We start from the raw sequence: 24,361 nt of genomic DNA on the forward strand, positions 1-24,361 counted from the left end.
TTATGTGGCTTCGTATACGAGTTATTAATAAAAAAATGAATAGCGAGATCAGCTGTCACGCGACTGTTGAGCCAATGAGCGGAACTGTGCGTCGTCGGCTCAATGACTCAGGCGACTCGCGCCTCTCGTTGGTCACTGTTTCTCCTTAATAAGTAATTTTTTGGAATACGAAGTATAGTCTGAGCACTGCGCGACGCAGATTTCTGGCGAGTCCCAGCACTTCGATTCAAGATCGCCAGGAAGGTCTTCGCCGACAATGCGAGCGCGCTCGGACTACGGTCGCGAGCATAAGCGGTCACGATAACGCACGCGTGATCGCGGCTCGCGCACTTTCACGGTCCACGTGGCAAGCATAATGCGTCACGAATTCCGGCGTGCGACTTTTCGAACGGAAATCAATCATTTAATACACTCTCTCACTCTCTCTCTCTCTTTCTCTCTTTTTTTCCCTCTCTAACGTATGCTCGCGAGCGTAATTGACCGCGATAGCCGCGGGTTCGATCGATTAACGGCCCGATCGGATCCACGGACGTGGAACGCGCGACCCGGACGCGAGGATCCATTAACGTCGCGAAACGGCGAATTCGCGAGCGATTACGACAGACGCGCGCTCGTCGAATCGCGATTTCACGGTTAGCGCTGCGAGATTGCGCAATCCGGCTATCGCGGCGCGGCCGATAAAAAAAGTCGGGCCCCAGCCGCGCAATCGGAAAATTCTGCATATACCGGGCGCGAATAGCCGGCATTCCCCGTGCGCGCTGTCCAAACACCGCGCGGCGCGGATTATTTATCTTAGGCGAGTTTTCCGAGTGTTCACTCTCGCTGGATATTTCATAGATCCGCGGGATTCTCGGCGAAGTCGGCCGGGGAAAATCGATGCTCGATCGAAACGATCCGCGCCGGTCAGAGACGATGTCAAACGAATCGATGGTAACGAAATCCATGGATTATTTTCACGGAATTTTATTCGAGGAGATTTGATTCGAGTAACAGATTATTCGGCGTATTCTTCGAATAAAATTAAAATAATAGTAATAATAGTAATATTGAACTATGACGACGAGTATGATAGTCGATTTAAATACTACGAAAACAATAGATTTGCAATAGGATTTTAGGTCCACGCTTTTCCAAAGGGGTCGCGCACCAGCTAACCCGCTAAATCACAGCAGAACAAATCGTGAAATTTGTTTAAGTTTCATCGTGAAATTGTAGAATCTGTTTCTCATCCCCCGAACTAACCCAAACACTAAAAAAATACGATCGATCACCGTGTAACAGTTTTTGCCCCCTGTCTCTCGGATGAGAGAAAATCGAACGACCGAGGAAAATCGCTGTTTATCGATCCCGACGTTCTCACGGGGTGATCGGGCCGGTTCGGAAAAGAAGCCGCCGATAAAAAGCGGAAAAAGGAGGCCGCGAGAGGCCGGCAACGAAGGAGTTAATGAAGCCGGCTTGTGAAACCGCCGCGTGTACCCGCGCGCCGTGTGGGAGAACAAGAACGATGGGAATAGAGAAAAAGGAACATCGGAGGACAGATAAGAGATGGATGCGGTAAGAGAAGAAGGGGGAGGAGCCTTGAGGTGTCGCCGAGAAACGCGTAACGCTCGTTGAAAGCGTTTCACGCGAGAGGAGATAGCCGAGAAAACGCAGCCGATACGCGGTTACGCGGCGCGAGCGTCGCCTGTTGCATTGTCTTCGAATGACGATCCGACGTCCTTCGAGGAAAGATTCACCCGGCCGCTCGTAGCCGCGCGTTCGCACTGAAAATTGCGAAAATTGCATTTCTGCCAATCTCTAAGATTACCATCTGCTTGCACCAAAGAAAATCTCTATTTATTTGAAACCCTCAATTAATTTCGACGAAAAATCCTCTCCAATTTCAACAAGTCTCGAACAAAATCTGCGAAGTCATTTCACGGCTCGAAATATTCAGCGTTCGATACAAACGTGCGCGAGTCACGACAATTTTCCACGAGAATTTCGCAAATTACGCTCGGCCGGCGATAACGACCGCGAAGATAATTGGCCGCGTGGTTCGTTCGAAAACCGACCGAACGACACCGCGCGCGAACCTTGAATGGAGAACCCGACGGTTCGCGCGGCGGAAAATCGCATTGTTTTCTCGGACAGCGAACCTAGGACGAGCGAATAGAAATTCAAATCGGGCCGATCTTCTGCCCGCGGAATACAAACGGCGGCGCGTTCGTAGAAAGCGACAGGAATTCTTACGTCTGTTTTCCGAAGGTTAATTAAGACCGCGATTGTTGTCTGCGCCAATTAAACGGCCGCGAACCCTGTCCCTCGCGCGCTTGACATTCGACTGGTTCTTCGCGCGAATTCTCGCTTTCGATCCGACGCGAGTTACATTTATACGACCATTTGCGAGAAGAATCACAGTAATTTCTGAGCTAAATTGATTTAGCTTGGTTTATTTAGAAATTAATTCCCGACCAAATAGCCTTAATAATTCGTCAAAGAAAATATGAAAATGAGAAGATTCGCGCGAAGAAATTAGACGACTTTATAAAAGCATTTCACTTCGACTTTTTCTCAACGCTTAAATTTTCTGAATATTCTTCTACCGCAAAATTATTTCAAATTATGATTTAATAAAATAATATATATATGTAATAAAATGTAATGTTCAATAAAATTTAGTTTTGTCTATCGACGGCGTAGCTATCCTCGCCGATTCTGCCGATGTAGCGAAGGGTTCCCGAGCGGAGCGCTTCCATAAGCAGAAGGGAATTCCGCGGCGCGGTCTCGTAATTCTGCAGTGCATCCACGGCCGCGCGTTCTGGTACCCACGACACGATGCATTAGCGATGTCGCGATACAAGCGATTCCTGCCCTCGGCCACCCCCCACTCCGCGCGATCGATGCTCGCGAAACGCATCGGAAATCGGCGGTCCCGATTCCTCTTCTTTTTCGGAAACCCTCACGGTTCTTTATCGGCCGCGAAACTATTCCACGAACCGCGTTCTGCACTCCCGCCGCTCGTGATTTCGCGGCCACCGATACCCAAGCGTTGCCGGAAAAACGATCGCGCGACGTCCGCCGGCCGCCGGGTCGCGAAACTCTCCCACGCTGATGCAACGCGTTCCGAAAATCCCGATTAAATTGCACGTGAAACGAGTTCGAAAATGTTGAAGTAATAATCAAGTAAATTAAAATAAAACAGTCACGAATTGTGCGTGATTTTTATCGTTGATCAATTATTAATTTTTAGAGGGACGAGCTTTTCGCGAACCTCAGTAAATTCGTCAAATAACGTCCAGTCATCTTCGCATGGATATCTCCTTTCGCGAGGCGCTAAAAGGGTTAAATTCGTATAAATTGTAACACGCTGCGTTCTTGCTTACGATGAAAAATTGCGAGTTGCTCGACACCTGTATTCGTAGTAGAAATTCGGTGGAAGAGTTGAGTCGCGGAGGGAAAGAGCTCCTCTCGTTGCCGGAAGAGCGGATCGGAATGGCGCGATCGAAAGCGCGATCCGGGCGGGATCGCTCTTGGATCGTGTATGTAAATGCGCGTTATATCTGGTATCGCGCCGTATTACATTCTGCGCCGGTCGGAGAGCTCTCCCGCGGCCACTCCGGTCGGTTCTGTGTCCGGGCATTGTGTACGCCACAGAGATTAGAGACACGCCGGGAACGTTGCGCATTCCAGCATTCTCGCGGACCGAGAACCACCGGAGGGACCGAGAGAGGGTGGCGAGAAAGGGTGGCCGAGGGATGGGAAGGGAACCGCCTAGGCACCCGGTCCCGGCCACGCACGACCGACAATTAATCGTGCAAGATGGAAAACGCGGCCAGCGCGCACGCAGGAATGCGCGTGATGCGCGTAACATCGACAATCAGGCCTGTGATTGCGCTACACGGGAATCAAATTAGCATCGAGCAGCATCGCCATTAGAGCCCCGGACACTCGGAGCGGAGGCTATACATACGAGAACGATAGGCCTATTTGCGGATCGCCTCGCCTGGAGAGACAGGCGTGCGAGCGACCGCGACAGGCTGTTTAGGCCGCGTTTACACTCGGAACACGCGTCCGCGGAAATTCGAGTGGTAGGGTTAATTACCGTGCCCTCTAGACGGTCTTCCACATTTTTTCCCTTCTAAACGCAGCTTTGGTGATTTATTTGACATTATTTTTTACGAACTTGGAAATTTCCTTGGTCGACAGAAATTTTTACATGGCAGCAATATTATTTTAATATTAGAAGAAAAAGGGAAGAAGATTTTTAAGTTGCGAAGATCAGGCACTGTGCCTCAGTTACTATGCTCCCTCCCTGAATGCTGTAATTTGGTCATCACGAATACTGAGCCTCGATAACTATACACAATATAGATCGAATTTTGCTTCGATTTGATTTTCTCTACAATAAAAGAATTTCTCTATAAAATGGTAAATAGCCTGCAATTATTTTTGTATCTTCATGTAGTACAGAAATTTTCTTGAAACAGTGATTAAATATGGAGATAGCACCTTTTATACATTTATCTACGTACACACTACCGTGCAGTCTAAAAACCTCTTCGAGTAATAAATTACAGAAAACACGCTCGCGTTAGCAATTACGAATCCCTGAAGAAACGAACTGCAAAGGCATTCGGTTAAAATATGAGCAAATTAAGAGAACGCGCAGAATTCCATAGAGCACGTCCTTGGCCAACTATTTACGAAAGATTGACGCGGCGCTACTAAAATTCTAATGTTGATCTGGCGGATGGACTCTCGTCAAAGGTCTCTAAGCGTACGTGACGTACGTTGATGGATGTTCGTTCATCGCGCGTGCATTGAAGCGACAACATTTAAAAAAGCAGGCGCGAACAACTTCCTGTTTATCAGCAGGAACTCTCGCAGTGGTTTTTCAACACCTCGTTTGCATACAGACGTCGGAATAGCTCGACAGATACATATATATATGTATATAAAGATGATTTGCGAAAGATTCATGGGCGGCGACAGTGTAAACGCAGCCTAAGCCCGTGCCGCGATACGGTCCGCGGCATGCGTGCGAATCGCGTCGGGACACAGGCGCGCCGGTACACGAACGGGACACTAAACCAGAGGCGCAGACCTGGAAGCGTGTTACGCGACGTAAAGGATCCGCGACTATTTACCCCCGCGTTGCTCGCGTCTCTCCGAGCCATCCTTCCGAGCGGCCTCGGAGCAACAGCGAGCAGACGCTGCGCGACGGGGTGGAAGATAAACGGCAGCGTGGCACGCAAATGCGGAAAGGCTCTCCCGGATCAATCGCGGCATTGTTCGGGCCCGATACCGAACGGCCGAACAGAAACTGATTTAATGGCGGCTGTGTTACTCCCCGCGAATCTAATCGGCGCGGAGCGAGGCCGAGCGTGACCGTCGGAACGGTGAGGCAGCGAAGAGGATCGCGTGCGTCTCTGACCCCCCTTGCGAGAGAGCCGGCTCGTATTTTCGGTAGACGTACGAGACACCTTGTACGCGGTTCGATTAGTCGTTCGATAACAGAGCCACGCGGGGGCAACTTCGGTGCACGACCGGCGCGACAACCTCGATCATGGGCGTCGGTTAGAAATTCCTCGAGCGATCGCGGAAACGACGATGACCGGGAAATTGACCAGTACTTCTGGACCACGATGCCGGCTGACTTTTGCCAGCCTGTTACGATCGAAAGCGTTTGCCATCGGGGCGCGTCTACCTCCACCTTCGGTGGGATGATCGACCTGGACCTAGACGAGGAATGGCTTCTCTACGCGGAGCTGACCGAGAACGCGTTCCTCGCCGCGAAGAACGCCGCGCTGTTCGACGACGCGAAACCGACCAGCTCCAAGACCGGGCCGGGCTCGACGAGGATCGGTACCGGCAGAACAGCGAAGAACAAGAGCGACCGCCGGGCCGCGATCCCGCCGAAGATCCGCGATCAGAGCCTGTTCGACGAAGGGGCGGACGGTGATCAGAAGCTGGAGGTGCCGCTGCCTATGAGGCGCAGCCTGTTCCCGCACGTGCCGCCGTACATCCAGTTCCAGAGCCACGAGAACCGCGTCAAGAAGCTGCCCAAGGACCTCAACCACCTTCTGCAATGGAAGAGCACGAACACCATGCCCAGAATCCTGGTCAAGATCATCCTGAACTCCGGTTATCGCATTGTCAACCAGTACAGCGACTGGTCCGCCGTTTGGTACCCCTCGTTCAGGGACACCAACAAGTACCAACGTTTGAAGAACTATCAAAAGGTGAATTGAATTCTAGCCGACCTCTTCCTGTTCCACGTGGCCTGGATTCGTAGGTTCCACCGAAAGGTTTGCCAGTTCAGAGAAGCTCAACGTAACGAATCTCCGTTCCAGGTGAACAGCATCCCGGGCTCGCACAATCTCGGCAACAAGGACCTGCTCTGGACGAACCTCAGCAAAATGATGAAGAGGTTCGGCCAGAAGGAGTACAACTTCATGCCGCGCACCTACATCCTGCCGCGCGAGATCCACAAGTTCGAGTACGTGTGGCAGAAGTACCGCGTCGGCGGCACGTGGATCGTGAAGCCGCCGTCCTCGGGTCGCGGCCAGGGCATCAAAGTGATCAATCAGTGGTGGGAGATACCCAAGTGGCACTCGATGATCGTCCAGCGTTACATCTCGAGGCCGAGGCTCATCAACGGCTCCAAATTCGATCTGCGGCTCTACGTTCTCGCGACGAGCATCAATCCGACGAGGATCTACATCTACAAGGAGGGCCTGGTCCGGTTCGCCTCGGTCAGGTAACTGAGAAGAGTTAAACCTAATCCGTCGACCCGGCAGCTTATTTCGAAAGACGCGTGCGCGCAGGTACATACGCGGCGTGAATCTGAGCGACAAGTGCATGCACCTGACCAACACCAGCGTGAACAAGATGAACCCGGGGTACGTGATGAACGACGGACTAAACGCGCTACGTGCCCACAAATGGTCGTTCGGCAATCTGTGGGGCCATTTGGCGGAGGAAGGCGTGGACGCGGCGGAGCTGTGGAACAAGATCAAGGACATCGTGGCGAAGACACTGATCGCCGCCGAGGCGAGCATGAACGCCGCCATTTCGGAGAACTTAACTTCGAGGTACTCCTGTTATGAGCTCTACGGGTTCGACGTGCTGCTCGACGAGAATTTCAAGCCGTGGCTGCTCGAAGTTAATATCCTGCCATCTTTGCACACGGACTCTCTGCTTGATACCATCATCAAGGTAAGCAGAGACTAAATTGAGGATTTTAGGCGATTTGGAGGAGACTAGCCCAAGATCGTGTAAAGACGATAAATGGATAAAGACGATAATACTTTAGTTGCATTAAAATGCAAACGTCTCCTAGGCGAATTCAAAGCTTTAACACTAATCCTACCAATCGCTTGACAATTATAAAAATACGAATGACGTCTCTATAAACATATTAAATCGAAAACTGCCGCAGGGTCCCCTGGTCAGGAACGTGTTGAACATGGTGGGCTACCAGATCCCAAAAACCAGCCAGACGCCGACGAAAGCCAAGTGCAAGAACTACGATTCCATCGGGCACGACTCGAAGCTCTACAGCATGTCGCTGAGTCTTCCGGAGAAGGCGAAGCAGAACGAGATCAACGCTGTCGAGAACCGCGAGGACTATCTCGATCGTATCCTGGATACGTTGACCAGGGACGACATCAGGCAGCTGATTCGGTACGAGGACGAGCTGACGCAGATCGGCAACTTCGAGAAGATATTCCCCTCGGAGACCAGCTACACGTACCTAAAATTCTTCGAGGTGGAGAGGTACTACGACCGTCTTCTAGACGCCTGGGAGCATCGATATCACCAAGACAGAAGGGAAGGGATCGAGCGACTGAAGAAGTACTGCGAGCAGATGCGACATTTGGACGCCATCGCCGATTAGGTGGGACTCGGAGTCTTCACGGTCGCGCTAATTGGATCGCTCGGCTATGTAGCCATGCACGATTACATAATTATTCAATTTCTAATTGAATTACATAATTAAAGCCGCCAGCTTTACTTCCCTCTGCATTTATGAATCCGTGATCGCGCCTACTCGTTTATCCGGCGAGATCTGAATTAATCGTGCCGCGAAATTCAATTCGGTTCTGCGTTAACTATGGCATTTCCAGGATCAACGGGAGGGACTCGATCGAGCTGCTGGCGATCGGCGAGGTGTCCCGCGAGGAATAGAAGCGGAGGTGGTGGTGGTGGTCGTAGGTGGCTCTATGGTAGCCCGATATCGCCGGCAATTAAGATACCGGCGGAGACACCGAATCGCTCGTGTAAACGATTCCGTGCCGCGTCCGCCGTGAATGGAATCCCAGAAATCCGGACGAAACCTTACGCCTGTTAATCCACCATTGGTGTTGCGCAACACGCCGGTAACCGCGAGACGTAAGTCGTTTCTCGGCTATATCGGTCACGCTGACGTCGTCCGGCCCGTCCGTCTGTTACCTCGAGATCTCCACGACAGACTTCCTTTAACCCGATTTCACGTTGCAGTTTCGCGGCGCGGCCCAACAAACGGCTCCGCGGAACGACGACGGGTTTCCGTCGCCTATTTCATCGATCTATTTTCACAGTTAAGAACTGAATCGATCGCCTTCCATTAAGCTCCGCCGAAGCTGAAACGACCAAAGAACAATGCTCTCTCTCTCTCTCTCTTGGATGCAGTTGGGAATGCAACGTCGACGACCGTTCGCGATTACCACCGAAAAAAAGCGACCGGAATGGAACAGGACGCGTTGTGCAAGCACCCGCATTAACGGCGACGCCTGTCGTAGAAACGTTTACAACCGACGATCCCGATAAAGCCTGAAAGCGTTTCCTATCCTCCGCCGGGTGCAGCGGATGGTTTCGCAACGTTCTTCGACCGCGTGCGGCTCGCATTGTTGATCCTGGAAAGAGCCGAGGCGAAATTATTCGTTTGCCTCTACGAGAGGATGCTTCTTCGAGCCAGCCGTTGTTAAATCATTACTCGTGCATGTTAATAAAGTTTAAGATACTGCCGCACGGCCGGAGCTGAATAACGGCACGTTTCGTACACGGCGTAACAAGGGGACGCGCGGAACGACTTCGTGTCTGGTCATAGGGAGCTTCGAGGCTTATTTCTGACGGAGTCTGCCGGGTGAGCTTCGTTGAACCTTGCGGGGGGGTTTCTATTGTCTGCACGGTGGGCATTAATTCGATGAACATTTCACATCGACGCGTTACTCGACAAATGTAATCTTCTATTCCAGGGTAATGCTTCGAATTAAAATTCTTCGGGCAAAGATTCGGACTCGTATAATATTTTAAAATATATCTCGAATGAAATTTTATGTCAAACAACACAGTTAAAATATTATTCGAATCTTGTATTATGTATTTAAATTAAGTATTGCTAGAATGAAATTTTAGTCGAAAATTCTGAAATATTGTATGAAAAATAACCATACTCTGCGGTATTAACACCACCATAATAAAGCATCAACCTGTATAAATAAAGTAATTATCACTGAGCGACAATGATTAACTAGCAGCTCTCGCGGCAACTCAAGGAAGTAAACTGTTGGACTCGAGTTGCGATTGGTCCGCGAATTTCCTCTTCCTGCGCCGTGGCTTCGAACGAATCTCGATCACGATTTCAGGTGCAAGGTCGCGAGACTCTAAGAATTAACCGGCTTTCCCATGAACCCCTTGGCGACCCTTTAACCCCGCAAAAGCAGCGGATTGAACAGTCTTAAATACGATCGGTCACGGCTCGTCACCTGCTCGGAAGGTGACGCAAGCGAGCGAGCGAGCGAAGTAGCGAGCAAGCGACCGCGGTGAAAGCTCGCCGCGGTTGCGGAGACTGCGACGCATGAATCACTTCCTGAAAATTCCGCGGACTTCCAGCAGTTTTTCATATTAATCGCGACGACCTTCTGCGACCACCGTCACGACGTCGTCACATCCCGCAGCCCTACTTTTTCTTTCCGCGGCGCGGCGAGACCCGCCTTATCGGCCATCTGTCGATCGCGTTTGCTCGCACAGGATTCCCGAGACTTTCCATTGTTAATTGCCCCCCCCCCCCCCCCCCCCCGGCCGTGATTTCTACGATTCGACGCGCCGCCGCGGTATGCGGCGCGAAATAAAAGAATACCGCGGCGATAACGCGTCTGGAAACTGTTTTCAGAGCTGGAAAAAGGCGGCTGTTAAATAATTAAATCGTAAAACCGTTTTATTGGTTCTCGTAAAAGTTTTAGCCGCGAATCACCGCGGGAAAAACAGGAATTTTCGGTTGCTATCCTGTGGTCCTTATCGCGGTGGTTTTAGACGGATTAGGCGATGCCTACCTGTCGGCCAGGTAGAAACGTGAAAACCACTTTTCGGCGGTGGAAAGCTTATCGAACGGCCGGTGAAAGAGATACGACGAAAGAAGGCTGGCAGGGATAAATCGATCCCATGGAGCATAAGTTCTCCAGGTAACGACGAGTAGGCGGTCTTAAATTATTTTTCAAGCAGATACATGTGTTGGCTCTGTGTTCCCTCGGTCGCGGTCAACCGTGATAAAATAGTGGACTGTTTACCGTGGCCTGCGTTCCGACTGTCACATTATTAGCGAGCGTACGGCTGCGTGACTCTGACAATCAGAGCAGAATGAGATCTGAAATTCGCAATCTCACGAATGAATCCGCCCGAGAGTCTAATTACCGGTGGATCGTTAGACTCGGACGATGCGCGGAACAATTTCGAACACGATCGTGCCGGTTCAACGGTTTCCCAGGGGCAGAATAAGATGTCGGCGAGGTGACGGTGTCTGCGGCCGTCGGATCAAATCGGCGCGGATCTGTGAAACGGTAACGGAGAACTCGGGAATTCGATTTCTGCGTCTGAACACGGCCGTTTCGATTTTAACGCGGTCATAACGCGGTTAAAATAAAAGTGTTTGCTATGAAAACGAACGAAAAAAAAATCGTTTTTTCGTTAAGCGTTTTAATCGCGACAAGGAATATTTATTATTGAATTGCTTTAATTCTTTGCGAATGGCGGCTCTAAGTCGCCGTTTTGATTAAATTAACTTACGTTTAAAAAATTATTGAGAGCTCTTAACCGTTGCCTAAATCACAAAATTCACTTCCGTGATGTATAAAATATTCCAAGTTATATAAAATGAAAGCGCCATAAGTTTGAACAAATATTTTTGGATTTCCAAACTTAAAATCGCTTCGACTGCAAAGGTTTAATTTTTCCAGTACCTTAAATCGCAGCTACCCAATTTTACTATAAAATTCTTGTTAAAAAATACGATCTTCAAAATTGTAAAAATTAAAGTGAAATTGACCGTATCGCATATAAATTTTACGATATTAGAAAACAGGTTTTAAGGGCAATTTCGACGTCAAAGTAAAAATAGCAACTTTGAGAAGAGTTTAAAAAGAATTTGCAAGCATCAGATTTTTTTTTAAAGCCTGAACTGTAAACGTGAGTTTAGGCGCGACCTTTTGCAACCTTCGCGTGTGAAACGATTTTAACAAACAGATGCCGACTGTATTTCGACGCCTGGGTAAGCAGCGAAAGGCGGCAACAACCGTGGCTCGTCCCTGGACGAGTGTATCCAATTTTAAAACAAGCCACGATTTTACAGACATTTCCGACGATCTGGCAAACAAATGCGTCGGACAGAAGTCGGCCAGTATCAACTTTCCTATGCTTGGAATGCAAAAGGTTGCTAACGAAATTTGCTCTCGTGAAAAATACCGGTTATCGCGATATTTTAAAATGCAAATAGATATTTATGATTGGATAATATATATATATATATATCAGTTAATGTTGATATTAATTCGACCACGCATTGTACTATAACTTTACTGTACTATAACTCTACCATACTCTACTATAACCTACTGTAACATAACCTTAAACCTCGAAACGTATAATATCGCTTTAGTCACAGAAGCCAAATTCTTCGAGCACCGTTGCTACATACCATCGCAGCGAGACCGTTCGAATCGGTTAATAATTGCTTGCCCATGGTTGGTAATTATTTAATAAGTTCCATAAGAAGGTAGAGGCCGGTGCAATTTGCCCGCGTAATCGTCGCATTAAAAATCGTGTCGCGCGTTAAGAGCAACGGAGGCCAGGTTTTTCTCTTCGGGCTGCGCTCGTTTAATCGGCTCATTTGCAAGTGACTTTTTACAGCGATATCGGGCAACGGGGGCCCCCGGTTCGCCTCGGCGTGCGCTCGCCGCGGAAAGATCAAATCAACCGGCAAGAAGTTGCACGGTGCGAGGAGAGCGCGGGGGGGGGGGGCGGCATAGCGCGCGCCGCGCGAACGAAATGGGTCAATCCAATATGAGCATGCCGGAAATTACATTCGTCGGTAGAAACGTCGTGCATTACCCGGCCACCGCGAAACGATATCGTATGCGCCGGGTCGCTCTTTGTCTCGGGCCGACGCGCGCGTTGACTCATACCGAACGGAGAGAATGGCGGCGAACCTGCGCCCGATGATAATAATTAAATGGGTGAACACGGATGGAACGCGAACGCGGATCTAGCCGAGACGAGAGGACGAAGCGAGTCTATGCTAGATCCAGCTAATTTTCCAGGACATCGCGCGGGGATGATTTCAACATTGTTGTAGAGCAATTTTTCTGGGTATAAAAATTAAATTGATCGAGAGTGAGCGTTGTAAAATATTTAATGAAGCAGACAGATGTTTATAGGATATTTGGACAGCTTCGAGTGGCCTGGGATCATCGCTTAGGTTCATTGAAATCCCGCGTGGATGAAGGATGAAGAGTGAGTGAGTGGACGGGGTATAAAGAACAAGAGAGACAATTCGAAAGGATGAGATAGCGAGTGAGACAAAATTAGAGAGGAGAGGGTGTATGCAACAGAGAAAATGGTAAGATAATTAGAAAAATTACTGAGAAGGGTGGGAAAGAGCGGAGGGAGGTGGATCAAAGTAAAACCACCACCCTGTAAACTATCGCGTGTATTATTTTAATCATTTCTTATCATAACTCCTAAAAAATTGTACGATATTATTAACAAGCTATATCTGTTTTCACTACGTCACTATATCATTTCATTTTACCACGAATTCTTTTATAATTTTTAACCAATAATCCCCACACTGTCGACAAGAAAACGTTGCGTAAATCCAGGTAGCTCGTAAGGCGACATGCGACCAAACGTGCAAAACAGAAGACCTAGATAAAAGAAGATAAGGGAAAGGCGATCCCGTCGATCCGTTTCCTGTTTCACGGCTACCGTCGCGCGCGGGACCTTAATCGCCGGTTTTGCCGGTAATAACTAGGAATCGAATACGATCGAGCCGTGTATCCAGCGACCGTCGTACGGTTCGCTATGCTAAACACAGGGGATGCCCGGTTAATTCGACACTGTCACTTTCTCCGTCCCGTGGGACACACACACACACACAGCCGTCGTCTCGTTCCATTTGGTTCGCGCGCGGCGCACGGAGGATCGATCGAGGCTACTCCTTCGATCCTCCTCGAGTCGAAAGTGAGTTTCGCGGTCCGCCTGGCATCGTGTCAGTGACCTTTGCCTGACGACCGCCGTGTTCACGCGTGTGTTAACCGAGCCAGAAAAATTGATCGCGGCGCTACCGGCCCGCCGTTATTCCGTGCCGGTCGCGGTCGAGTCCCGCGGCGAATTGAAAAATACGATCGCTGAAAGTTCGAGTACCGATATACCGAAAATTCAATGTACATTTTGCTACCATAATCTTGGCAAATCCCGAGCTAATTTGGAAAATACGCTGACTGATAACTCGAATAGGAACCACTGTCGCAATCACTTGAGACTGTAATAACTTCTTCCTGAAAAAGAGAAGACGGTGCCGGCATTCTTGTAACATGCATTCACCTCTCACAAACTGGAAAAGTCCCGCGCGAAATTGAAAAACACGCAGACACCGTGTAAACTCGACCATCAACCACCGACGCCCCTTAAAATTCCAGCAGAATCGAAACGCGACCGCGTGGAACGATTGTAACGCGTGAAAGCGCGGGGTCCCCGAATGTTTGCCGCTTAATTATGCGCAGTTCGACGAAGCTAATTGTACGAAAGCGCGCGCGCGCGCGCACACGCACGGAGAAAGTGATGGAAAATTCGCGTTTCCGTAATGCGGGAACGAGCGCGGTTTCGACTCGTGCCGGGTGATTCGCGAATTAATTAACGTATCGAGAATTTACGACGCGGTTCCGCCGCCGTGTTTCTCCCGATTCTCTATCGCGGTTATGCTCGCCGATCGAAGAGCTTTTTACATAATGCCGCGAATAAACGAGCGAGACGATGATCTTTCCGCGGATCGGTATTCGAGCGGCGCGGAACGCGGGAAACGGTAACCGCGAGTAGCGTTATCGGCGCGGACGGAAACCACCGGCGTTAAACGGCTGATGTTTCCTGCACGCGAAAGAATCGCCGCGAATGTACACTTGGTAATTGGAGACGGAGCTCGGTGGAAACGCGTCAACGGTCCCGCGGGCGAAATCGTCGATCGAATGCCGTTTAAATCCGGCTTTCCGGTCGATCTGGCGAACGGCGTGAAAAATTGCTTTCGAAAATCGAGGCGAACGCCTCACACAACTATACAACTATATAACAGCTATACAGCTGTACAACTATACAAGCTATAAAACTATAGCACTTCAGCACCGACCTTGTGCAACGCGGATCGATCGGCCAACGGATAACGGAAAATTGGCAAAGTATTGGTCCGAGCGGAAAACGGTGCCTCAAGAACGCCGTTTACGATCGCAGCCATGAAACGCGCGCGCGCGCGGCTGGTTAATAAAAACTGTAATGATCCACGCGATGCAGATCAATGCCGAGATATCATCTACGCAGTTTATATGCGGTTCCATTAAATAAAGTGGACCGCTTCGGTTCGCGCAGAAATCCGAGAGAAAACTCGCGGTTCTTGTTTTTTCACCGAGGAATTTGCAACTGTTCGATTAATTTCTCTGGCAATTGTCGAATCAGGGACAAGAAAACTGAATTACCAGATACGGCTGGAAATGGTCTGTATAAAGTGTTGGCCTGTCTTTAGAATTTCAACTTTCAACTTCGAACAGTTACCGATAGAAATGGGTGGCGAGATCGGCCGACGCGACGGCAGACGGACGGAGCCGGCGAAGAGCCAGAACAAGGGCAAAGTGCATGTATCGGGACTAGCTAGAAAGTGCCGGGGTATCGATCACGTTGCGCACTTTCTTTCTTACGACGATTACGTGCGGAGTTCAAGGAACCGACGCGGACACGACGCTCAAACGACGCCTTCACTTTTCTTTCGCGCGGGGGCTTGCGTGCCGCGGCAGCGCAGGCGACCCGCTTGCTTGCGCGCTCCCTATCGTTATTATCGAAACGATGCTCGACACCTGAGAATCTTCCTATTCCCAGCGATCGAACGCCTCGACGAAGAATAGGGAGAGGAACTGAACAATGATTCGAACCACCGGCGAGATTGCGATCTATTTGCACTTGCGGCGACGAGCTGACTGTTGCGAACGCGAGGCGGAAAAAAAAATCCGTCGTCGACCGTTGTTTCTGCAGGACGTTCTCCGCGAAATCGTCGGGAATCGACCCGGCGATAATTCATCGATTGCGGAATGTTGGGGACTTTCGCAATCGTTCGGGGAACGCGCGAGCTCTTGCGAAGAAAGAGAAGACGGCGCGCGCTGATTACATTCAGCCAAAGATTCGAGATTTATTTCGCTATCCAGGGATCATTCGAAGCAACTTTTTCCTTTAACGTAATGTTCGCCGCGGCGTCGTTAACGCGTTATTAACGAAAAACGCTGGCCAATCGGTGGCGAGAACAACTGCGCGATGCGGTCGAGTGAATCAGCGGAACTCGTCATTGGTCAACGTTTCCTATTAATAAATCGTCAACGAAACCGCGAATCGAATTTTCGCTGAGGAAAAAGTTGCTCCAAATGATCTCAGGAATCCCTCATTTCCCAATTGCAATTAATTTTCAGTACACCTTATATAAAACAATTTATAAAGATCCTTCGCAGTAATTCGTGCAAATTCCTCCGAAGAAAGAGAAGACGGCGGACAAAGAATTGTCACCATCATCGGTGTCAAGTTACCATTATCGGTGCCAATTAAAGATTTCCGCGGCCAATTGCTACACTATATTCCCCAAAGAAGGTAGAACTGGAGGATTAACCCCATAATTAGTGTCGCAACAAGCGAATATTCATTCGGCTCCGAAACCATAATTTCCTAACGTTTGAAGCGTACAATATCGCGCGAGGAACTCTCGCAGCCGTTTAGCGCGCGGTTACAAGTTCTTCCCGAAGAGAAGGTCCGTGAAACCGTGGCGCGTACCGCTAAAGGATATTGTTGTGGCTAGACAGAGAGCCGGGTAACCAAACATCCATTAAATCGATCGGAGAGGCTATAATAAAGGTTGCCCCGGGATCGGGATCGGGTCCGTACAAAAGTCAGTGTTCGCGAGCGATAGAACCGCGCGGGGGGCGCACAAAGAGGCGAAGCAACAACGCCGCGCGCGCGAGCGCGCGCTCGCGTACACAACAAGGGAATGACGTGCAACGTTTCTATAGACACCGGTTAAATACCGAAGGTAACGCCTCTTACTCCTGTATAGAATGTACCACTCGGTACGGCTCGGTAAGCCCGCGCGCACCGGCCTCGTGCTCTCTCGGCTTATACACCGTACCGCGCACTACCTGTTGGTCCGCCGTTGGTACATTAATCTCTAACGCGAGAAACCCCGTGCGTCGTTTCGGTTTCGATTTCCACCGCGGAATTCTCCTTTCCGCGGATCCGTTTTCATTCGGTTGCGCGAACGAGAACCAAACTGTTTAAACCGCGAGGACAAACGTTTCATCGCGAAGCTTTTTCCACGATGCCGACGTGGTGATACGCGCCGCGTACACGCGACATAGTTCGAGACAATCGCCCATACTCCCCCGCCCCCTTCGCGAACGACAATCGAACGCTGTTGCGAACGGTATTATTCTCGGAGCTGCCCGCATAAATATTGTCCTTTTGCTGATCGATCGCGGGGGAACCGTAACGACTACTCGCCATTCTTTTTCTCTTGTTTCTCGCGTCTCGGCTAAAGCGGCATTTTTACCGATTTTCAATGCTGTAAGTTTAATTACCGGAATAAGAAGTTTCACAGTGCTACTATTCCATCGAGCATGGTAGAAATCTATTCTAATTGCCAGTATAGTTATTAACCTAATTTTCGATAATTTTAACCTGTAAAATAATTTAAAAAGCTATGCAGCTGATTCTGTAAATATTTGAGTATTCGCGTGGAGTTTAACCCTTTGAACTGGAAGCCATTTCAACTGAATTTCTCTGGCTTACTTCCATTTTATATAACAAAGTGCATTTTATGCATATGTAATTGATTCTTATCATTCTTATCAACATGACCGTAACAATATTTAAAATACAATCATTGTTAGTATAGAAATTATTTTGCAACGTGATAGAATAATTTCATGCCACCACTCGAGTGCAAAGGGATGGATTTTTGTTTTTTGATTATATTACGCAGGTAATGTTTACAAGGGTAGATCGTCGGCCAATAAACTCTCAACAACAGTTGCGAGCGGGACACCCAGTATAACCTCTCTCGCATGCGCGCACAGTTACGATGGAATAACAGCGAGCAAGGTCGAAGCGAATCGAATGAAAAACGGTAAGAATCGTTTAGACGAGAAATAAGCAATCGTACTTACCGTGAGCTGGGACTTGTCCGGTGCGATCGCCGTGATCTCGACCGGCCTTGGCTCGGGCGGGTTCGCCCTGCTGAGAATGGCAGCCGGCATTTTCGCGACCAACGACAGCCTCCTGGTGAGCCGTCTGCCTAATTCCGCGCGTCGTCGCACCCTGACGCGTGGACCGGTGCCTTTGTAACCTCCGAATTCCATTCTAGCAGATTCCCGGTTCCCTTTTTTCGGCTCTTATCCCCTCGTGGACATGGCGGCAGAACAGGCGGTCACGTGTCCCGGTAACTCGTCGACGACAGGACGAAACTACGCTGTGAGATAGACGCTGCTCCAACCGACGTAAACGCGCACATTTTTCGCATACACCCGTGCCGTTCGCGATCCCGCGGTTTACGTTTACGTTCGAACTCTGTCGGCTGAAGTCGCCGATTCGATAACTATGGATCACCGCTCTCTTTCTTTCTTTCCCTCTCTGACTACCTCTCTGTCTCACTCACTATTTGCGTGTCTCACTCGCGAGGACAATCTCCAATGCTTCTGTTCGACGTTCGACCGACAAAAATCGAATGACACGCGTGTCTTCCGAATATGTCTAAACAATTCCGGCGCGACACCGTTGTTGGCCACCGGTTCCGGAGAATTCGGCGGAGATCCCCACTGACACACACACACACGCACACACCGTCAACGTTCAACCGCCATGGTTGATCACCGTTCGACTCGATTCGATATCGAGGATCACTCTCGTGGGAGGCTGCCTAATGCTCTCTCCCTCGGAAACTGGGTCGTCGCTCGTGCACACGTAGACCGAGCTTTTTTCCGAATGCGCTCCAAAACGTCGGTGAATACTGGTTCCCCCCCGAGCAACGGTTTGTCCACGGTGGGTTACACGCACCACGACGTAAACACTCGCTCGGCGTAAACGGATGCTGGAGGCCCGCACACAGGCACACTCGCGCCACTACTGGCATCCCCCTCCATCGGCCGGTACATGTGCATCCCAAGCCTCACGAATATAACCGTGGAACGGAGAGAGAGAGAGAGGAACCAACGACGTGGAGAGAACGCGCTAGAGAGATAGACGGTAGGATGCACAAGAGCACGGGGGCGAGCGCGCACACACGAAAAATATTCGATTGCGTGCTCGAAAAAAATGAGGCACGAGGTGTGGAAAAGAGAGCAGCCGGTTCTTGCTGGCGCTCGGTCTGCCTGGCGCGCTTCGACTGAAATTGAATCGCGGCAACCTCCTACCACGCGGCCCGTCACACCGCCGGCCTTCCTAACCGCCACGCCGCGCCTTCTCTCGTCCCGCTGTCCTCTCTTCCACGGTTAGCCGCCGCGGTTCGAACCGAATCTCCGCGTAAACATGAACGCGTTTAAACCCGCACCACCGGCACTACGGGCACTACCTCAACGTGCACATCGTTTCAAAGGACTACATACGTCGCACTGTAAGCCGAGCTTTACAGTCCGACAATGTAAACAATTACAATCTACGGAAATTTTTAAAATTATTAAAAAAAGAAATGTATGTTTACAACAGGCTATCTTTATATTATTAGAATTATTGAAATTATTATTACTAGAATCGTCTGTACATATGAAATTGCGTTATACAAGTTGTAATACGCAAGTTAGCATCTAATTCGAGAATACCAAGATTCTGTAACGAGAACATTAACCTTTCCGAGCATAATGTCGATCGTTCTACGTCTGTCGTTTGACCCGCGGCGCATAACTTCGACGAGTTAATGCGATTTTAATGAAACTTGGAACGCATTATCGCGCCGATATTGGACCATTAAACAATGGATGCCGCTCGGTTCCGGTTAATTAGCCAGGTTAATTGAAACATCGGAATTTTCGAAAGTTTCCGTCGGACGGTTAAAAACGATCTATCCCGCGCGTACGCGGGGCAGATCGATTGCGGAACATGCTCGTCCGCGTTGCGAAACGCATCGATCAACGGCCACGAAGACAAATTGATATTGATTGGCGTGCAGGCTGCAACCGAAATGGAAGAAACAGATGTAACGCTGTTTTACGATCGCCCCTGTAATCCGTGGATCTTGCGCTGAGAGACGCCGTGGTACGCAACGGATTTCTATTGCGCTCGGAAGCCGCGTGTCGCAACCCGTGTTTGATAATACGAAGCTCGAACCGGTGCGAACGCGATTCGCTCGGTAGGGGGATCAAAGAAAAACAATCAGTCACAATTGGCACGATTAGCATGTATTTACGCTTGTTGCGACGGCGAGCGTTCGAGCGTCGGAATGGCGCGGCTGTCCGCGTGCTCCCGGCCCGCGGTAAATAAATTCTTCGGATCTATAAATAACGGATGTCTGTTGGAAAGTTCATGTGTGGGCAGGTCGTCTCAAGTGTAACAACGCTTCGCTCTGGGTTCGGCCGATTTTTAGATCCACCGTCGTCCCGGCGGACCGTGAACTTGTCCGTCACGCTTAATCTAATCTCACCGGGCACAGGCAAACAGAGGAGCGTTCCTAGTTCTCGCGCAGTTGCGTTCGAGGTTTCTCACGCTCAAATAATATTAGCTTATATAATATATCCATTCGCGGACCTTTAGAAAACAAATTGAAGCGACGGCTCGGATAAATTCTCGCGGAAGCGTCTAAAACGGAGTAGATCAGAAATTGTGTAATATATTCTTTTTTTACAAGAAAACGCGGGCCAATGGTCGACTCGCGTCGATTGATAATTTCATAAAACGATTTGTTCAGGATCGATTTCACGGCAGGATCGTTCGCAGTGAAGTGAACCGCGTTCTCTCTTTAACCAAAAATTTCCGACAACGGGGACAAGGACGTGGACGAAGGACATCGACGGAGGGACAATCATGAAATCTACCGTGTCGTTGCAAGACAAGCTGATTAAGCAGAACGAGATCAGCGGTCAGAGGCTGGCGCGCGAGCTATGGAAGATCGAGAGGACGGAGAGATCGAACCTACGGATGATAGAGACGGAGAGGCAACGGTTTCGCTCGCGTCACAAGCATCTGGAACCGAGGCTGCCGTCCACGGGATCGAACGTAAGATTCGCAGGGATCCGTAGGAAACACGGTTTCGTTCCCGCCCCGTGCCCAGCCGAGGGACGCTCCCATGTACAACAGCTGATCGATCTCTCGATCGCCGGACACGGCAATTGACGCGCGCAGGCTATTAACGTGCGCATGTACGAAACCCACAATCCGGGCTTCTGTTACCATTGCAACGGCGCCATAAGGGAATGCGGTCCGGCGCCGAAAGAGAACGCGGTCAGAGATTCGTACGAGTTCGTCCGCTCGATCATCTTCACCGGCGACGAGGTCGATCCACGGAAGGTTCTGTGCCTGCATCTGTTCACGGCGCACACCACCAGGTGGAACAACAACGACGGGTCCACCGTCAGACCCGTGATACCTTTGGTGGAAAGAGGTACGCTCGTCGCGGGAATTACGTCGACGGTCTTCCAAACGGAATGACTTTCTTCTGCTTAAATATTTAAATTATCTTTCTCTTAGATGATAGAGAGACTATATTACTAGAGGGTGATTATAATACGATCTTTTAACGGAAATTTTAAATATGTAGATCCTGCTAACTCGCACCGGAAATTTTTAATCGAAATCGGTTGATACTGGTAATTGACTTTAAAAATCTTCTGACATTTGTGTAACGTGTCGATTTTAACGTCATCGTCTAGTAAACTAATCTCCGATCAATTAGAAAAAAAAAAAAGTGATTCCGTTTGAGAAGCCGCCAACACGCATGCCGCGGCGAGCGTGAATCACGCCGAGCCGTTTGTTCCGCCCGGCGGTAACGCGGCGAACGTGTTTCAAGCGAGAAGAAAACAGTTTTCCGGGCCGTGGAACAACGCGTTGACATGCTACGTGGTGGACACCGAGGATGCTTCAGCGGCGACGGCGGAGAACGTGAAGCTGCACGAGGACCCGCGGAAGAGGATCTTGGAGGAGCTAGCCGCCCGTGACTTCGAGGAGAAGTGCAGACAGTACATGGGTAAGAACGACGACCTCGGGAAAGCGTTGTCGAGCACGGCCAGGAACACGAAGATCGCCCAGCAGGGGCTGAAGAAGATGCCGGCGATCACGCCGCACGTGTACTCGTTGCTCGGCCCGTCACACGAGCTGCGGATCAAGCAAGCCCTGGCCGAGGGCATGTGCCGCCGAAAGCTGGCTCGGTCGAGCTTGGAGGCGAGCGGAGGCACGGACGGTTGCAGCTACTCGTTTCACCTGGACGAGGACGACGACGCCCTCAGCCGGGTGACCACCAACGAGTCGAACAGAAACTGCGTCGCCAAATCGACGTTCAGCCCGTCGAGACGGTCGACGGTCGGATCGACGAGGTTGGATCACAGGTTCACCATGCTGAAATCGAAGCGAAGCAGACCGAACGAGTGCGGGCCGAGGAGCAGCGACACGAACAAAAACGCGATCAATATCAAGTCGAGCTTTAGAGCGGTGAAAGACGTCTCCTCGAAGACGTCCAGCATCAGGTCCCCGTCGTTCCGCGGTCTTCTGGGCAGCCGACAGTCGAGCAGTTCCATTCTGTCGATGAATCCGGACGCGTCGAGCAAAATCAGAAAGTGCGTCTACTTGAACACGTCGATCAGAACGTGGTTGGAGAAGCCGGACAAGAATCGGAAGATAGTGCCGATCCTGGTGAACTATCAGATTCAAGCGCTGGTGCAGACGGTGCTGGACGTGCTGGGTCGCGTGAACCCCGAGAAATCGAGGCTGATCGTCGAAACGGCGCGGGACACCGACGAGATAAAGAAGATGCTGTTGGAGGACGAGATGCAGAGCTTCGCGCAGTCGTTGGTGGGTCAGTCGTTGATGACGTCGCCGGATAGCTACGTGGTCTCGACCGCCGTGGTGATGGACGAGATTGACGTTCGATTCGGTGGTATACCGGATAAGGAGATAGTCGCTTTGACGCTGGAGATGCCGTCGGCTCCGAGCCTGGAGGCTCTAATTGCGGACATACGAAATAGCATATTCAGCGAGCACGCCAAGGGAATCTCGTCCGAGGAAAAACTGGCGAAGGAGGACGCCGTAAAAAGCACGGTCGACGCGGTGCAGGCGGTCGGGTGAGTGGAAAGTGTTCCAGAGATCTGTCGTACAAGTCGGCCGACTCCGTTAATCGTTACGATCTCCCTAGACTGGGCGCGTGTGAAGCTTGCGATGCGGACGCGTCGCCCGATAGAAACTCGACGAAGATGTTCGCCAGCGCGGAAAACAGATGCGGAGAATCCGCCGGCGGGAACGAGGCCGGGGCGACGGAGATCGAAAAGGATTCTGGTAAGCGCGGTTCGTTCAATAGAACTCGCCGTCTCTCCGTTTCTTGTTTTCTCTTTCAACGAAAAATGATCGAAGGTATTACGGGAACGGAGGGAAAGTCCGAGGAATACGATATCGCGTACGCGAAGTCTGGACGAAGTCTGACGGCGGACTCGTTGACGATGACCGACGAGCATCGGTTATCTTCAGGAAACGTTCCCGCCAAACGTCCGGCGAATGCCAAAGTGAGTTTTGTCGCAATAAACCGGGGGAGAGGAAAAAAAAACTATTACTGCACCGGCACGACCGCCGTTTGAAACTCCGTGAAATATTCAAGGGGGAAACGATCTGATAACGAACATTTTTCCTATTCCGCGTGTGGTCACAGAGTTGGAAAGCTGCCCAGGATCCCGGCCATTTAGACGCGGATCATGTAATATTGCGAAGAATGACGAACACTCAGAGAATTTTAGTCGGACAGATGTGCGCCTCTCTTAAGAGCAAGAGAATTAATAATCAAGGTCCGGTCGCGTTTAATCGGATTCCATCGCGGTGGTTTCGACCGCGAATTTAATCGAGACATTTGTTGTACAGGCTTGATCAACGAAAGCGTGCCCCTGGCTGCGCTGATCGCCCCGGTCCTTTCCAGAGACAGTATCAAGATTTTGACACGTGGGACGACGTACTCGCAAACGTGCAATTTGACGAGACAGCGAGAAGAGTCCGAAGAAAACGTTACTGTGCCGGACAAGATAACGGGCCTTTTACTAGCTAAGGTTAATAGTTGCGAACCTAGTTGTTAATTTATAAGCAATTGTTTAAAAGTCAATTGTATTCTGCGCTTTTATTAGATACGTCAAGACGTGGCGGAAACGGAGACGAAAAGACGGCTGAAACGGTTCTTGGACAGCGGAACTGCTAGAGAAAAGCGTCGAGATGACCAATAATATTAGGATCGACAGATTTATAATTATTTCAAGAAAATAGATACACAATATTTCAAAATATTGATGTAGAATTATTGGTTCGAAAATGTTCCTAATTTTAAAAATATTGATATAAGATTATTGACCCGAAAATGGTGCTAATATTGTAACTTTTAACTTACTATAATTACATTCTATTTGCGTGTCCTTTCGAAATAATACGTCCAATGAAACACTATCGCCGCGTAGCGGCAAACGGCTGAACTAAATCTGCCGCATTTGCAGAGTGAAGGGCCGTCGGAAAAATTTAAATATGACAGAATTAGCGCGTAAGGAAATAAATCAAGGGCATGAAGTTATTCAAGAGAAATTACTGTAGCGATATAATATAAAAAAATTATGACACAATTAATATTTTTGTGATAGATTAAATAACTTGTAAACTAGTA

The 24,361-nt window shown here is 49.8% G+C and overlaps 3 protein-coding genes across 3 annotated transcripts in view; 2 read left to right on the forward strand and 1 right to left on the reverse strand.

Annotated features, from left to right (window-relative positions):
• LOC144474465 (uncharacterized) overlaps window positions 1-18,907 on the reverse strand; it is a 43,517-nt gene extending 24,610 nt beyond the window's left edge. Inside the window, exon 1 of the mRNA XM_078189309.1 lies at window positions 17,703-18,907. Within this exon, the coding sequence (XP_078045435.1) occupies window positions 17,703-17,894 (192 nt within the window). The 5' untranslated portion in view covers window positions 17,895-18,907. The remainder of the gene's footprint in view (window positions 1-17,702) is intronic.
• On the forward strand, window positions 5,628-7,882 carry LOC144474494 (tubulin monoglutamylase TTLL4). Its single transcript, XM_078189346.1, has 4 exons — window positions 5,628-6,224; window positions 6,336-6,742; window positions 6,810-7,200; window positions 7,424-7,882. The coding sequence occupies exons 1-4, from the start codon at window positions 5,628-5,630 to the stop codon at window positions 7,880-7,882; spliced, it is 1,854 nt and encodes a 617-aa protein (XP_078045472.1).
• Window positions 18,908-20,880: 1,973 nt separating the features above from the next.
• Window positions 20,881-23,980, forward strand: LOC144474468 (uncharacterized). The gene is made up of 7 exons (XM_078189311.1): window positions 20,881-21,124; window positions 21,530-22,796; window positions 22,868-23,007; window positions 23,083-23,231; window positions 23,375-23,507; window positions 23,581-23,762; window positions 23,838-23,980. The coding sequence occupies exons 1-7, from the start codon at window positions 20,881-20,883 to the stop codon at window positions 23,931-23,933; spliced, it is 2,211 nt and encodes a 736-aa protein (XP_078045437.1). The 3' UTR covers window positions 23,934-23,980.
• The last annotated feature ends 381 nt before the right edge of the window (window positions 23,981-24,361 follow it).

The sequence above is a fragment of the Augochlora pura genome, chromosome 8 (genome assembly GCF_028453695.1).
Source record: "Augochlora pura isolate Apur16 chromosome 8, APUR_v2.2.1, whole genome shotgun sequence".
In the NCBI taxonomy this organism is placed as follows: Eukaryota; Metazoa; Arthropoda; class Insecta; order Hymenoptera; family Halictidae; genus Augochlora; species Augochlora pura.

Excerpts from the sequence above, each read along its gene's own strand:
- LOC144474494 (XM_078189346.1), top strand. The coding sequence starts at position 5,628 with ATGCCGGCTGACTTTTGCCAGCCTGTTACGATCGAAAGCGTTTGCCAT. Across the intron at positions 6,225-6,335 it reads GTTTGAAGAACTATCAAAAG|GTGAACAGCATCCCGGGCTC; the intron begins GTGAATTGAATT and ends TCTCCGTTCCAG. Across the intron at positions 6,743-6,809 it reads GTCCGGTTCGCCTCGGTCAG|GTACATACGCGGCGTGAATC; the intron begins GTAACTGAGAAG and ends GCGTGCGCGCAG.
- LOC144474468 (XM_078189311.1), top strand. The coding sequence starts at position 20,881 with ATGTACGAAACCCACAATCCGGGCTTCTGTTACCATTGCAACGGCGCC. Across the intron at positions 23,232-23,374 it reads AACGTCCGGCGAATGCCAAA|AGTTGGAAAGCTGCCCAGGA; the intron begins GTGAGTTTTGTC and ends GTGTGGTCACAG. Across the intron at positions 23,763-23,837 it reads CGGGCCTTTTACTAGCTAAG|ATACGTCAAGACGTGGCGGA; the intron begins GTTAATAGTTGC and ends CGCTTTTATTAG.